We start from the raw sequence: 16183 nt of genomic DNA, 5'->3' as shown, positions 1-16183 counted from the left end.
TGTAAAGCTTCCTGATCATTGGGCCCAGGTAAGGAAGCTCTACCAAAATCACTTTAAGTGTTTATTGCATAACATTCTGTCAGTCACAATGATTGCAGGAAGAGTTAAAAATAAATGAAAAGACTAATTACTAAATCCATTGACAATATATGTCTTGAGTTACCAACATGTGCCAAATTAGACAGATGAAAGCTCTATATTGAGTCTGGGAGGATAATGTGGAAGGTTGAGGGGACTGGAGGGTTTAAGAAGACAGACAATAAACATGCAAACAAAAAACGAACATGTTTTAAAGACCTAAAGCCTATTTGGAAAGAGAGTGTTGGAGAGCCAACATATAAAATCAGCCCAAATTCACTTCTCCCCCTCCACCAGGTTACAGACCTTTAGTGCTCTGATCCTCTCCCCAAATGTACTCTCACGGGATGGTGTGAGGCTATAATATAAGATGGTATCTTATATTTTTATTGGTTTTGTGCAATTTGAACCTGGCATTTTGTTCTTGAAAAAAATTATTTCCTGAAAAAGGAATTTCAAGCATATACCAGTATATACCAGTTAGTGCCCAGCTACTAAGGTCGGTGGTTCAAACCCACCAGTCACTCCTTGGGGGAAAGATGTGGCAGTCTGCTTCCATAAAGATTTACAGCCTTGGAAACCCTATGGGGCAATTCTACTCTGTCTGAGCAGGTGAGTATGAATTGGAATAGACAACATGGCAGTGGGTTTTTTTTTTTTTTTTTTTTTTTTTTGGTTACCTGCAGTGTGGAGAAGTACTGGGATAGTGAGATAGGGACATCCTGACACCCATCAACAAAGTGTCCTCATATTCTACAGTAACATAAATCCAACATTGTAACTTTATTCACCAGCCATGGCACAAAAAGTAAGGATTCAGTGCCTGAGCATAGCTCAGGTTTATTACTGAAGGGAGGAATTGCACAAGAATTTATGAGGTAAGGCTCTGAAAAGGCAAACATGAAACCATTTTTCCAGGGTTGGAGGACATATTGGGGCAATGTTTCCCAAACTTTAGTTTTTCCCATAGATAGCTCCTATATTTACGGTAACTACATACCACAAGTGAAATAGAAATTAGTCAACATTTTTATTTAAATTCAGTTTCTACAAACTTAAATTTTTTAAAAAACGTTTGATTGGTGGTAGGCAAGATGAAATATTCAAAATATAAAACTTTGTAGCACAGAATTAACATAAGTACACACTTAACGGAAACTCTGGTAGCATGGTGGTTAAATGCTACTGTTGCTAACCAGAATGTCAGTGGTTCGAATCCACCAGGTGCTCCTCGGAAACCTTATGGGGCAGTTCTACTCTGTCCCATAAGGTCGCTATGAGTTGGAATCGACTCGACGGCAATGGGTTTGGTTTTTTTGGGGAGTATACACTTTTTTTTTTAATATTTACATTGTTCTCTTCAGTGCCTAGACCATCTCCTGTGACACAAGTGGTCCTCCTACCTTACTTGGGAGACTCGGTTAGAAAGAGGTGTGTGCTTTTAGCACATTTTCTTTATAGGTAGATGAAACATTTTCTAAAAGCTTTTCATTAAGTACTTTAATACATGTTTGTGATGTCACCCTTCATTTGTGGAAACGGAGTGTCTACACCGGGAAAAGCATTAGCTGGTATCTCATGTTCTGCCCTGGATACAGAAGGAAGGGCCAGGATGGAGGAAGGTTCCAACTGGACCAGATGAAAGGATAAAAGCAGAGGGCACAGCTTCCTGGAGATCAGCTGCCAATGTTGCGGAGCCACGAGAACAGCGCACCCTAATGGCCTGTATATCTGTCTCTGTTCCCCATTAACTGTGAACAGCATAGGACAGCGTCTTGTTCTCTATTGTAGGGAACATCAGAAGAACTCACACAGGTGTGGTTCAGTAATTAGTTTTTGAATGGATGCTTGTAATTTTTGTTCACTTCTGTTCCCTTCCAGCGTTGATTAAGAGAGTTTTTGTTTATAGAATAAAAGGGTTCAAATACATATTCTTGAGAACAGCAAGGAGGATAAGTACTGAAGAGTCTGGATCCCACCCAGCAGTTTTTCCCAGAAGAGAAGTACCTCTAGGGAAGGTATTTCTGTAGAAAAGGCAGCTTCAAAGAGATGGAGAATATGGGTCTAATCGGGGGTTCTATGGGAAGAAAGGAAGAGGAGAAAGAAAGAAAGAGGAGAAATTCAAGCTGGAACAGAGCTAATAGAAGGTCCAGTGCAACCATCTCCCACCTCCAATCCAAGAGGTGAGTATTATTCTCCTCTGTTCGTAGACAAAGATCCAAACCCAGAGAGGCGAGGTGAACTACTCATGGTCCCACAGCTTGTCAAAAATAGAATTGGGACCAGACTTCAGGTACCATTTAGATCTCTCTTACTTTCTAGAACGCTACCAAACTGTATGAGGAAATTAGAAGGGTAAACTGGTTTACTTGACATGTATTCCACTGTGTTCTCTATGGACAAATACTAAAATTAAGTAAAATTTATAATGACAATTATTAATGTTTAAGGAGGTGTAAATGAATGGTAATTAATTTTAATGACTAAATTTTTAATAAATGGATTTAAACTTCATCTTGAACCTACCAACAGTTTCTGAATCAAACTGTTTAATTAACTAATTAATATAAAATACATATAAAATTAATTGTTTGAATGGCATTGATCATTATGTTGGATTTTCCATTGATTCTCAAGTGTAGCTGACAGAAAATATGGACAACCTTCTCTGTTCTTGTCGGATAAAGTTATGTAGGAGCAATTAGTATAGTGTGTGAGGAGGGAGTTAGGGTCAGAAAGTTACTTTGTGTTGTAATTCCAGGAACTGAGCTGCTTAAGTATCTCAAGTGTAAGAAGTGACGGTGTGGTGTTAATGGAGCCCATGTGGCCCAAGGTGGTACAGGTTTTACAAAGGCCTTTAAAAAGAAAAAAAAAAAAATTGCTGTCGAGTCACTTCTGACTCATAGCAACCCTATAGGAAAGAGTAGAGCTGCCCCATAGGGTTTTAAAGGAGTGCCTGGTAGATTCAATCCACCAAACTTTTGGTTAGTGGCTGTAGCTTTTAATCTCTACACTCCAGGGTTTCCAAGACCTTAGGAACCAGCCTTATGTCTTCTACTTGAAGACCCAATGCAGGTGAAAAGAGGACCCTAATGATCATCATTTTGCTGAATGTTTAGAAGCATACCAGTGGGAGGGATAGTGAGATGATTTGGAGCCTTACAGCAGTGCATTTTTGAGCGAGGAAAGGAATTTTAGATTAGCAAGCCATAGAATCAAGAGGAAATGCATTACAATGAGAGTTTGGAGTAATGAGAGGTGTCCCTTGGTGGCACAAACAATGAAGTGCTCAGCTACTAAATGAAAAGTTGGCAGTTGACGTCCACTCAAAAGTACTTTGGAAGACGGGCCTGGCTATCTACTTCTGAAAGATCACAGCCATTGAAAACCCTATAGGGCACAGTTCTACTCTGAAACAACGGGGTTGGCCTGAGTTGGAATTGACTTGATGGCAACTGATACTGGAGTAATGAGAAAGGTGTCACAAGGTATTCAGGCTCCCAGGTAGTCAGGCTTTTTTCCCTTCAGGATGTATAAAAAATTGGCAACCAGCTAAAGTGGAACAGGGAAGGCAGTTTTATGATGCTGGGAAAGTGAAGGCTAGGAAAGGGTCTTTGTCTTCAGCCAAGAAAAAGAGCCTTTGGACACCAGTTAAAGAACTCCCTAAATTCTCCCACTGCTGTAAGTCACTGATACTGTCCCTAAGGCAGGGCCTCTGAGTCATGGACATTTATTCCAGTGAGGAGATCCGGAAGCAGGATGCTTCCTGTTATTAGGGTCCCTGTCCAGCCAGTTCGGGTTGGATTTTTATTCGGTTAGGAAATTCTTGGACCAGCCCAGTTTTAGGTAGCTCCACTTCCCCCTGGGTGGGGCAGCAATCCCTTTTATAAAGAGGTCCTCTGCTGGGAGGTTAGCATCCTCCTGATACTTGATTCTGGTCTACTTTGGAGAACCTGGTGAGTCTGATTCCTTGAGTTCTTCTGTTTATTTGTTGCTCTCAAATATCTGAATTCAATCCGAAGACAGAAAATCTGGTGTGTCCAAAGGTAGGATCATTAGTTTGATGCCCTTAATTGATGATAACTGTGAACTGGAGCATAATGATACAATGATGTATTGCTTTAACTTGGTTCTGGTAGATAGTTTGATGTCTACATTAAAAAGAAGTTAATAGGAAAGCTTTGGTTTGAAGAAGAAAAAAGGGAATTTATTTTCCTTTCCATTTCTTTAAGAAGTCTATTCTGCCGTGATTTCAAAAGTCATAGAATTCTCCCCAAATGACTGCTTGCTATCTATCCAAGTGTTGGTGCTTTGTAAGAGTTAATGACGGGGATTACTTATAAGGGTGCTCAGGTTTTCAGAACTTGTGACTCCCTTTCTTGAAGATGTCATTTTCATGTAAATGTCATTACTTGCTGCTTTAGAGAATTTTCCAGAGCTAGTGAAGCAGATGGCTAGAGAGTAGAAGCCAGAAAGTTATACAAAGGGAGTTAAGAGATGATAGTATATCTCAGAGACTGGAGAGGTGATATCCAATGGAATCAAATAAGCTCTGGCTTCTCTGTCTGTAGAAGTTCCTTCTTGTGAACACTGTCATCTAATTTCTTTCAGATTTCCAGAGTCTCCAGAAAGATGTCTTACCAACAGCAGCAGTGCAAGCAACCCTGCCAACCACCTCCTGTGGTGTGCCCACCTAAGTGCCCTGAGCCATGTCCACCTCCAAAGTGCCCAGAGCCATGCCCACCTCCAAAGTGCCCAGAGCCATGTCCACCCCCAAAATGCCCACCTCAGCCATGTCAGCAGAAATGCCCTCCTACACAGATATACCAACCCTGCCAGCAGAAGTGTCCTCCTAAGAGCAAGTAACAGCTTCAGGATTCATCAGGAACATGAAATGATAAGGACAATTGCCTCAGACTCCTTCCACAACTCAACCTTCATTTCTTCAAAGCCAACCATGGACACAACTTTTCTATCCATTAGTCCATGCTCTGCCTGTGATGACTCCTAGCAAGTGAAGTTTTTTTTTTTTTCTCTACACTGTTGTATTGCAGCTCTGCAGGAGGTAACTCAGAAAGGGCAGTTCTCAGCTGTGCCAGGATCCCAGCGCTTCAAAGGAAGAACAAGGGCACATTCCCCTGGTCTCGTCAGATGATTCTCTCGACGTTTTCTGTGTCTGTAGCCTGGGGAGAGATTTCCACCACTTGGGCAATTGTAATTTTCCTTTCCCTTCCTGAATAAAGTACATGTTTTGAGTTGGGATAAATATCTTATTTCTTTTTCAAACCTGCTTTTGTCAGCAACATTATATCATTTTGGTTTATTTTTATTCTTCTTTGATCCCAATATCCAGACTCTCACAGTCACTGCTACCCGAATTTTGTTTCACACCAAAGATTATTTCTGTATTATTTTGAACCCATATTATTTGCTTTAATTACTCTTTGATTAGGGGAACAAATTATTTAACCCCTCAGGATTTAGTTTTCTCTAGTGCAAAGTGGGAAAAATAATATTTAGATCACAAATCTGTCTTAGGTATAAAATTGAATAATTCCTGTAACTTCGTTGGCAGAAAATCTGACCCAGAGTTAAACAAACAAAAAAAAAAAACAAAGCTTGTTGCCGTTGAGATGATTCCAACTCATGGCAAGGGCATGTGCTGCAGAGTAGAATTGCCCCATAGAGTTATCTTGGCTATAATCTTTACGGAAGCAGATTACCAGAACTTTATTCCACGGTAGCACTGGGTAGGTTCAAATTGACAATGTTTAGGTGAATTGCTGTTGTTGTTAGGTGCCACTGAGTTGGTTCTGACTCGTAGTGACCCTATGTACAAACAGAACGAAACACTGCCTGGTTCTGCGCCATTATCACAATCATTGCAATATTTGATCCCATTATCACAGCCACTCTGTCAATCCATCTCATTGAGGGTCTTCCAGTTTTTCCGACCCTCTACTTTGCCAAGCGTGATGTCCTTTTCCAGGATCTGGTCCCTCCTGGTAACATGTCCAAAGTAAGTGAGGTGAAGTCTCACCATCCTTACCTCTTAGTATAGTAGTTGAAGTCAAACCATTTGTGCCACCCAGCTGCCTTGACCCAGAAAGAGAATGCAATAAATGGTAGTTCATTAGAAGCAGCAGATCATCATCATTACTACATTTTCTCCAGCAAGAAAGAAGCTTAGACATGACTACTCTAGGAAATAAGATTTTTAAACTTAATACCCTGTTACTCTCTTTCTTTTCTAGTTCACTTTACCTTTCTAAGTGACATTGTAGGCAAAAAGCTTTTTGGAATTAGTGGGGCATCCTACATGAAATCACAGTATTTCTTAAAACATTGATACTCTAGAAGAATGGGAAATACCAAGGCCCCAGAAGGCTTGTGTCTGCCTCATCTTCATGGGTACCACCTGCTCTTCTTACTCCATCAGCAGACACAAACTCAGGGTCCTGTCATTTTTTGTTCACCTTCAAAATTAATTTTTTGAGTGTTCTGACCCCAGATTTGGAAAGTAATGGGGTGTATAATATTTCCTGAAATTTGAAAAGTTAGTGCTGCTAGGCAGTCTTTTCTATAAGTGCTTATTTTACAACTAGACCAGGGGCCGACTGTAGAATAGACCATCAATTGCTCGTATGCGAGTTCAAGTTGAAACTGAAGAAAGTTCAAGTTGAAACTGAAGAAATTAGAACAAGTCCATGAGAGCCAAATTATGACCTTAATTACATTCCACCTGAAATTACAGACCGTCTCAAGAATAGATTTGACACACTGAACACTAACAGTGGAAGACCAGACCAGTTGTGGAATTACATCAAGGATATCATACATGAACAAAGCAAAAGGTCATTAAAAAGACAGGAAAGAAAGAAAAGACCAAAATGGATGTCCAAAGAGACTCTGAAACTTGCTCTTGAACATCGAGTAAAAAGGAAGAATTGATGAAGCAAAGAACTGAACAGAAGGTTTCAAAGGGTGGCTGGAGAAGTCAAAATGAAGTACTCTAATGACATGTGCAAAGAGCTGGAGAGAGAAAACCAAAAGGGAAGAATACACACGGCATTTCTCAAGCTGAAAGAATGAAAGAAAAAAATCAAGCCTCGAGTTGCAGTAGTTAAGGATTCTGTGGGAGAAAATGCTAAAAGATGCAAGAAGCATCAAAAGAAGATGTAAGGAATACACAGAGTCGTTATGCCAAAAGGAATTGGTCAGTGTTCAACCATTTTTGGAGGTAGCGTATGATCAGGAACTGAGAATACTAAAGGAAGAAATCCAAGCTGCAATGATATTGTTGCTGAATGTCAGATGCTGAAAGCAGAGAATACCGGAAAGTTGTTTACTTGTTTTCTGTGGACTATGAGAAGGCATTTGATTGTGTGGATCATAACAAATTATGGGAAACATTGCAAAGAATGGGAATTCCAGAACGCTTAATTGTGCTCATGAGGAATCTGTACATAGATCAAGAGGCAGTTGTTCAAACAGAACAAGGGGATACTGTGTGATTTAAAGTCAAGAGGGGTGTGCATCAGGATTGTGTCCTTTGACCATATCTATTCAATCTGTACGCTGAGCAAATAATCTGAGAAGCTGGACTATATGAAGAATGGGGTGTCAGGATTGGTAGAAGACACATTAATAACTTGCTTTCTGCATATAATACAACCGTGCTTGCTGAAAGTGAAGAGGACTTGAAGCACTTAATGATGAAGATCAAAGACCACAGCTTTCAGTAGGAATTACACCTCAACATAAAGAAAAGAAAAATTCTTAAAACTGGACCAACAAGCAACATTGTGATAAATGGAGAAAAGATGGAAGTTGTTAAGGATTTCATTTTACTTGTTTCCAAAATCAACACCCATGGAAGCAGCAGTCAAGAAACCAAAAGATGCATTGCATTGGGCAAATCTTCTGCAAATGAATTCTTTAAAGTATTGAAAAGTTGAGATGTCACTTTGAAGACTAAGGTGTACCTGACCGAAGCCATGATATTTTCAATTCCTCATATGCACCTTAAAGCTGGACAATGAATAAGGAAGACCATAGAAGAATTGATGCCTTTGTATTGTGTTGGTGAAAAACATTGAATATATCGTGGACTGCCAAAAGAACGAACAAATCTGTTTGGAAGGAGTACAACTGGAATGACCCTTAGAAGCAAATATGGCGAGAGTGCGTCTTACATACTTTGGACGTGTTGTCAGGAGGGTTTAGTCCCTGGAGAAGGACATCATGCTTGGTAAAGTACAGGGTCAGCAGAAAAGAGGAAGACCCTCAAAGAGGTGGATTGACAGCGGCTGCAGCAATGGGCTCAAACATTACAATGACTGCAGGGATGGTGCAGGGCCGGGCAGTGTTTCATTCTGTTGTGCATGGGACCGCTATTTGTCAGAACTGACTTGAGGGCACCTAACAACAACAATAACACTATTTGCCCTGGGGTTTTCAGCCAGCAGTCCAAAAAAATATATATATATATATTGCATTGGGAAAATCTGCTGCAAAAGACCTCTGTAAAGTTTTAAAGAAAGCACTTTGATGACTAAGGTGCATCTGATGTGAGCCATGTCTTTTCAATCACCTCATATGCATACAAGAGTTGGACAATGAAGAAGGAGGGCAGGCAAAGAATTGATGCATTTGAATTGTGTTGTTGGCAAAGAATATTGAATATCCTGTGGAGCGCCAAAATGAACAAATCAGTCTTAGAAGAAATACAACGAGAATGTTACTTAGAAGTGAGAATGGACAGACTTTGACTTACTTACTTTGGACATGTCATCAGAAAGACCAGTCACTAGAAAAGGACATCATGCTTTGCACCAAGTAGAGGGCCAACAAAAACGAGGGAAACTCTCAATGAGATGGATTGACACAATTGCTACCACAGTGGATTCAAACATACCAATGATGGTGAAAATGGTGCAAGACTGGGCACAGGTCAACTGACAACTATTTGACAGACTCTATTGTGCATCCTGCAGATGTATTGGTAAGAAAAAGACAAGGTCTGGGCTCTGTCCTCTTGGAGCTTACATATGGTGATATGGTGAGGAGAGGAAAAAGAAAGTGCATAAACCAGCCCTACAGGTGTTAGGCCTTACATGTTTGGCTATTCTCTCTTCTTCTCAACCCACAGTCAGTCACAGTCAGTGTGAAATTAATATTTTAAGTTTTGTGTGGGATCTTAAAGTATTTTCTTACATTTTTTCTTTCGGTTTAGTGCATGTTGAACTTTGTCTTCATTCCTGGAATCTGGGGAAGTATAGGGCATGGGACCTGAAGAAGCTGTCCTGAGATCTAGCAACAAAGATGTGCCTTTCTGTGCTTTCATCAACAAGCTAGAGTCCCTCAGTCAAAAAGGGAACAGCCTCAGTAATTGAAGGGCCCAGAGGAAAAGCAACAGTGGTGAGTTTTGGGCCAGGATATTAGATAGGAAACCACAGTAAGCCTTATGTAGGAGGTGAGCCTCTGAGAAGAAAAGAATTGGTTATTTTGGAAGGACCTGAAGATATATCAGGGAGATGTTTCCCAGAGGTGCCTCAGAAGAAAGGCCTGGTGATCTAATGACACCTCTCCCCCACCTCCAAAAAAATCAACCATTGAAAACGCTATGGAAAACAGTTCTACTCTGACAAAAAAAGGGTTTTCATGAGTTGGGCTTGACTTGATGGCAATAGCCAGACTTTAATAATTTCCATACCACTATCATCATATTTGCATATTGCCCACATTATTGCATACTTAATATTTTCATTTAAATTACCTTCAAATCAATAGACTTAAAACTCAAAATAATTCTCAGTATTATTTTACATTAATGGACAAGTTTGGAATTCAACTTATGAGTTCTTCAAATGTAGATTAAAATAGACAATAACTAAAGGAAAATCTGTTTGTCATGTGAGATCATCTTTGGTAACATAAGTCACACCAATGAGGTCACTGGGAAGTGTTCCAACAGTGATTAGTGATTTCAAATGGAGTATTGCTATGGTAAGGAGATTCCTTCCTTTCAAAGAACTTTAATTCACTTCTTTAATCTCTCCTCATATGGTGATCCTTCCATGGAGGAGTAGAATTGAAAGGTAGAGAAATGTAAATTTCAAGTGAGCACTTGAGATATGTTGGTTCCTATTTTTCTGCCTCATGGAATCTGCAGGCCTGTAGGAGTCAGGAGCAAATAGTGTACATGATAGAAGAGCTATGAGACCTTGCTTCCTGGTGAGAGCCCAGAGGTTGTGACTTAGAGCCCTGAAATGCAGAAGGTCTTGAGTTTTGCTGGATTCCATAGTCCACAGTGGTGCAGGTTTTAAGACTCAAAACCAAGTTCAAAATATGTCTGCCCTTTATTGGGAGAAACACAGCACTGTGAAAGCAAGGCCTTGGTAATCACTGTTGGAGGCCCTTGGGGGCACAAATGGTTTACTCTCAGCCACTAACATAAAGGTTGGCACTTTGAACCCATCAGTGGTGCTATGGAAGGAAGGCCTGGTGATCTGCTTGCATAGAAATTACAGTCAAGAAAACCCTAGGAAGCAGTTCTACTCTGTAACAGCTGGGCTAACCATGAGGCAGAATCAATAGCAGCTGATTACTCCTTGTTAGGAGGTCTTCACATATCTCCAATTGTAAAAATGTTTAAGGAGAATATTTTCAAAGTCCCATTAACTTACTAAAGCAAACCAAACCAGACCTTTTGCCATGAAGTTGATTCTGACTCATAGCAACCCTACAGGACAGAGTAGAACTGTATCAGAGGATTTCCAAGGACCCGCTGTTGGATTTGAACTACCTATCTTTTGGGTAGCAGTGGAGCTCTTTACCAGTATACTAAGGTAAGGGTAGACTGAGAAGAAATGCATTACCAGAGGGAATGGAGAGATGTATGGGGTGGGGCCAGGTGTCCAGTTACATGGGCAAGGACAGTTAAAAAGAGCAGCCTGGATTATGATGCAGATAACCCCAGGGCGATAGAAAGGGTGCTAACCCTAATCATTTAAGCACCTCTTGGGCTGCCAATTAGAGAACTCCCCAATCCACAAACTGGGACAAGGCCCAGGAAACTCCAGGTTGGGCAGGACACCAGCTAAGGCAAGCTTCTCATGGTGCCCTGGCACCAGGGAAGAGGATCTTGGAGTAGGAACCTTCCAGCCACCGTAGTGTAAGTCAGGTCATTTTTCCATTTTCAGGTTAGTTGCAGTTAGGTTGCCACCTATTTGAAGCTACCCAGGCTTGGGGTGTCTTATATGCCTTTAGCTTTCTCTGCAAGACAGCCACCATCTCAGTTCCCCATTAGCTCTGAAGGAGTAGGAGCGGATGTCGAATTAGGCTTTAGAAAACCAAAAGTCTTTGATTCACTCTAGAGGTCCAAATTGTGTTGACTTGTGTAATGTTATTTGGTCGATGGAAGTAGTGGTGATAGGTTACTTTGTCTTTATTTTGTTTCTTTTTGTAAAATTGTATTAAAATTTACAGGACAAAATAAATTATTAATGGTAAAACTTTGAAAATAAAAAAGAGTGAGGAACAAAGGAATTTGCCTCCTGTTCACGATCATGTGAAGAGTTATCTAGAAATGTGATTCCAAAATCAAGTTGGGACAGTTCCTGTATCCAAGAAGACACAAAAAGCTGACTTGTCATCCTCTTGGGACACCTTCCGTCACATCAGTAGACCTTTCTCTTGTCTAAGCTTAGGGGAAACCCTTAAAGAAAAATAATTGCATTGCATTCAGAAGAAGAGGCAGCTGTCCAAAAGATATGATGACTGGAGAGGAACACTGCTATGGCAGGGAAGCCAACACTTACTTAATGAGCTGTGTAACCAACACTTATTTAAGGAGCTGTCTAATCATCTCTCAGATTTCCAAGTTCCTGCTTTGGTTACCTAACACTCTTTTATGCCTACCTGGGTTCTGTACCTTTTCCCTGAGACATGACAGACCTGCAAGCCATCTTCTCTATTGCTACCCAACTGTCCTGAACCACGTGTGATTCCAAGCGCCCACCTGTGCAGCACCAGCAGTAAGGTCCAGAAAGATCACATAACCGTTCCCAGAACAGAAGTGTAGTAAGGTGGGGAGGGCCAGGGCAGAGACTTGCCACCAGGTGAAAGTCCAAGGGGGGACTCCACATGAGGCCAGCTGGGGAATTGCCCTCCTGTCCTCCACTGTCAATGAGGCAGGACACCAACTTAGAGATTGCCCCTGGGCCCTCGTCCTCCTCCCTATGCCTCTGCCCCAGAATCTTTCAGGACTATGAAAAGGAACAGATGTTTTATCACGGGCCCTGAGTTCTGCCATTGTCTCTGAATCCTGACATCATGTCTTCCTGTAGCCTCACGAACCTTTCCCAATGCTCTGCCTAGAGCAGTATGTGACAGACAAGTGGCTTCTTTTCTGAAGTATAAGTTGTACCCCTCCTCCCTGACCAAGCACCACACTCCATTCCAAGCTTCCCAGAGCCTCAGGAGGAGGCACAAGGACAAACCCAAGTTTATTCTGTGTCCCCTGTCTCTATGCTGGGTGGGAATATTCATCCCCTGGGCAATGCACCTTCCCTTCGGTGTCACCAGTAAAGGACATGCTTCGTGGTCAAATGAAAACTCTCTCTCTCTTTTTTTTTTTCCTTCATTTTTCTAAGCCCATTTTTGGCATCTATAGCTGATGAGGGTTTTCTTGTGGGGGTGGTGGTGGTGGTGGTGGTGGTGGTGGTGGCAGTGATGTATGTGTGTGTTTTAATTTCTTTTCTCTGCTTCCCATTTGACCCCTAGTTTTCAGGCTTTTTAAAAAGTTCACTCTGACACAATGGTGAACCACAGAATACTTCATTCTTTCAAATTCTTCTTCTATTTCATGTATTCATGTGACTCTTGGGCAAGTTTCCTTCTTCCTGTGGACTTCAATGTTCATGGCTTCAAAGTGAGACCCATAATACATCACAGTCTTTTCCCATCAATTAAATGGGACAATGTGGAAACATTCTTAGCAGAATAATTGCCTGGCAATTAATGAACAATAAATCTATATTCTCGTTGCTGTTATGACTAGTAGTAATGTTTTTGCTCTGCATAAAAGTGGATAGGAAGGGCTAGTATAGAAAATAGGGAAGGTTCTCAAACTTGGTTACTCTTTTACATCTTGATGGTACTACTTCCCTTCCAATCCAATTCAGTGTCCATCTGCTACTTTAAAGACCTGTTGGGGGTTTAGTGTGGAATTTTACACAGAGTCCTAGCAGATCTGAAAACAAAGATGAGGATTGAATGGGGGTCTCTAGAACACAGTGTATCTGAATCACTCACTTTCCCCTCTAGGTGGACTTCAGTTCTATGGAAATGGAGTAACCATAATCTTTGCTAAAGACACACTGGATTGTTGGTCCACGGAGGGCTGATCTTAATTAATTATTTTTATTTTCTTCTTACTCTATCAATAATGTAATTTTATGTTATTATATTTAAAGTAATATTTTGAAGTCTTATATATCTATCAAGAACTAGAACAATTTGCAATAAGTTTTATCTACCTAAATAGCAGCCTATTCAATTTTGCCTCTTTTGTCTTCATGGAATTTTTGTTTATAATTTCATAGCTTTTCATTTTATGGTTTTTTATTTATGTGCAGTGTTTTCAAACTGTAGAAAAAAAAGTGTTTTATTCCATGTAGCTTTCTAAGACATACTTGTTTCACTTATTAGTATATTATGAAAATCCATCCGTATTGCTGCATGTAACCGTAGTTCACCCATTTTCTGCACTATACGATGCCCGTCATGTGACTAGACTACATTTTACTATCCATTCTTTGATTGACAGGATAAGTTGTTTCCGGTTTTTGCTGTTACGATCAGTGCTGCTATGAATATTCATGCATACATCTCCTGGAGCATATATGCAAATACTTCTACCCTATATATTCCTAGGAATAAAATTTTCTGTTATATGTATTAGGTTTGACTAGCTATTGCCATATTTATTTCCAAGTGGTTGTACTACTTTACTCTACTTTAGTAATCCAAAACGACCCCGCAAACGCACATTCTCTCCCACAGACTGCATTACTTAACTTCTTATTTTTTACCAATCAAATAAATACACGATGGGATCTCTGTGTTTGAGCACCACTTTGTATTAATGTGTTTGAACATTGATTCGTATATACATCAGACCTATGCATTTCTTTATCTTGAGAAAACTTCTCATGACTTTTACCCATTTTTCTATTACAATTTTTATTTTTTCTTATTTATATGTAGAAGTTATATTATTAGGGAAAAAAAAAAAAAAAAAAAACCTGCTCCTTGGCAGATTGGTAGGACTTGTACAAAATATATTTGGGCCCTCATGTTTTCTCCTGTTAGTAGACTTTAAACCACTGTTTCAATTTTTAAAAACAATATATAATGAAATCAAAGTTTCCATTGATTCTAAAGACAGGTTTTTAATAATAAATTTATTTCAAAATTCTGGCCAAGGAAAACTAGAAAACCTGTGTAAGCTTCTAGAATGAAAAGCATTGTGGAAAATCCTTGGAGTTCTAGATCCTCCTTCTTTCTCTACTCGTTTTTTAAAATGACCTTTTTGTTTTCAAATAGATTTACCGAAAAGTGGTCAAGGTAGCACAGAAGAGCTTCCATATATTTCAGAATCAGTTTGCCCGATTATTAACATCCTCCACAGTGTGTTACATTTCTTACAATTAATAAACCAATTTTGATGTATTATTATTAAATCGTGGAAACCCTGGTGGTGTAGTGGTTAAGAGCCACGGCCTCTAACCAAAAGGACAGCAGTTCGAACCCACCAGACGTTCCTTGGAAAGCCTATGGGGCAGTTCCACTCTGTCTTATAGGGTCACTATGAGTCGGAATCAACTCCACGGCAAAGGGTTTTTTTTTGGTTGTTGTTAGTATTATTAAATGCACTTCATACTTTATTCGGTTCTCCTTAGCTTTTACCTAATGTTCCTTTTCTATTTCTGGATTCCTTTTGGGATACCACCTTGCATGTAGCCATCATGCCTCCTTCCAAAAAACCAAACCAAGCCCATTGCCATTGAGTCAATTCTGTCTCATAGCAACCCTATAGGACAGAGTAGAACTGCCCCATAGATTTTCCAAGCAGCACCTGGTGGATTCCAACTGCTGACCTTTTGGTTAGTAGCTGTAGCTTTTAACCACTGTGTCACCAGGGTTTCCTAAGGTGAAGTGCACATTATTAAATTCATCACAATCTTCAGGCTCCTCTTAAGTCTCTCAAACTTCTCTTTTGTTTTGAGAACCTTGACAGTTTTGAGGACTACTGGGCAAGTGTTTTGTAAAATGTCCTCAATAAGGATTTATCTGATGTTTTTTCATGATTTGGCTTGGGTTATGAGTTTTGGGGAGGAAGACCACAGAGGTTAAATACCATTCTCATCACAGCTTATCAGGGTATATACTATCAACATGATTTATTGTCTTTGATGTTAACCTTGATTACCTGGCTTCGGTAGTGTGTGTCAGGTATCTCCACTGTAAAGTTGCTCTTTTTTCAACTTTTCCACACTGTACTCTTTGGATGGAAGTTCCCATGTGCAGTCCACACTTAAGGAGTGTGGGGTTATGTGCCACCTTTTTTGGAACTCTTCTACAAGGGAGATTTATCTCTTCTCCCCAATTTATTTTTTTATTCCATTATTTATATACGTATGGACTTATTGATAAATATCCACTTTATACTTTGGGTCATAACCCAATAAACCTATTGTTGTCCCGTCAATTCTGACTTATGGCCACCCTATGCATGTGCTACAGAGTAGAGATGTGCTCCACTGGGTTTTCTTGGCTGTAATCTTTTGCAGAAGCAGATCACCTGCTGTTTCTTCCATGGTAGCACTTTATTTTTTCCTCAAATTGTTCCAGCTTTGGCCATTGGGAGCTCTTTCATTTCCAAAGTTACTTAGGTTCTCACCTTTCCCCACCCACCACTCAGCGAGGTTGTATCATACATTTGTGATACTGTTAGATTCTGGCATTACATTCTTCATTCCTTCTTGGAATCCTAGAGTTTTTTAAATAAGTTTAAAAAATTTTGCATACATTTCTTTGT

At 40.1% G+C, this 16183-nt stretch overlaps 1 protein-coding gene across 1 annotated transcript; it reads left to right on the top strand.

Annotated features, from left to right (window-relative positions):
* The first annotated feature begins 4710 nt into the window (after nucleotides 1-4710).
* On the top strand, nucleotides 4711-4944 carry LOC126073643 (small proline-rich protein 2G-like). Its single transcript, XM_049880527.1, has one exon. The coding sequence runs from the start codon at nucleotides 4711-4713 to the stop codon at nucleotides 4942-4944; it is 234 nt and encodes a 77-aa protein (XP_049736484.1).
* Nucleotides 4945-16183: the final 11239 nt, after the last annotated feature.

Source organism: Elephas maximus, chromosome 3, assembly GCF_024166365.1.
Source record: "Elephas maximus indicus isolate mEleMax1 chromosome 3, mEleMax1 primary haplotype, whole genome shotgun sequence".
In the NCBI taxonomy this organism is placed as follows: domain Eukaryota; kingdom Metazoa; phylum Chordata; class Mammalia; order Proboscidea; family Elephantidae; genus Elephas; species Elephas maximus.
This window is presented reverse-complemented; position numbering and strand designations above follow the sequence as displayed.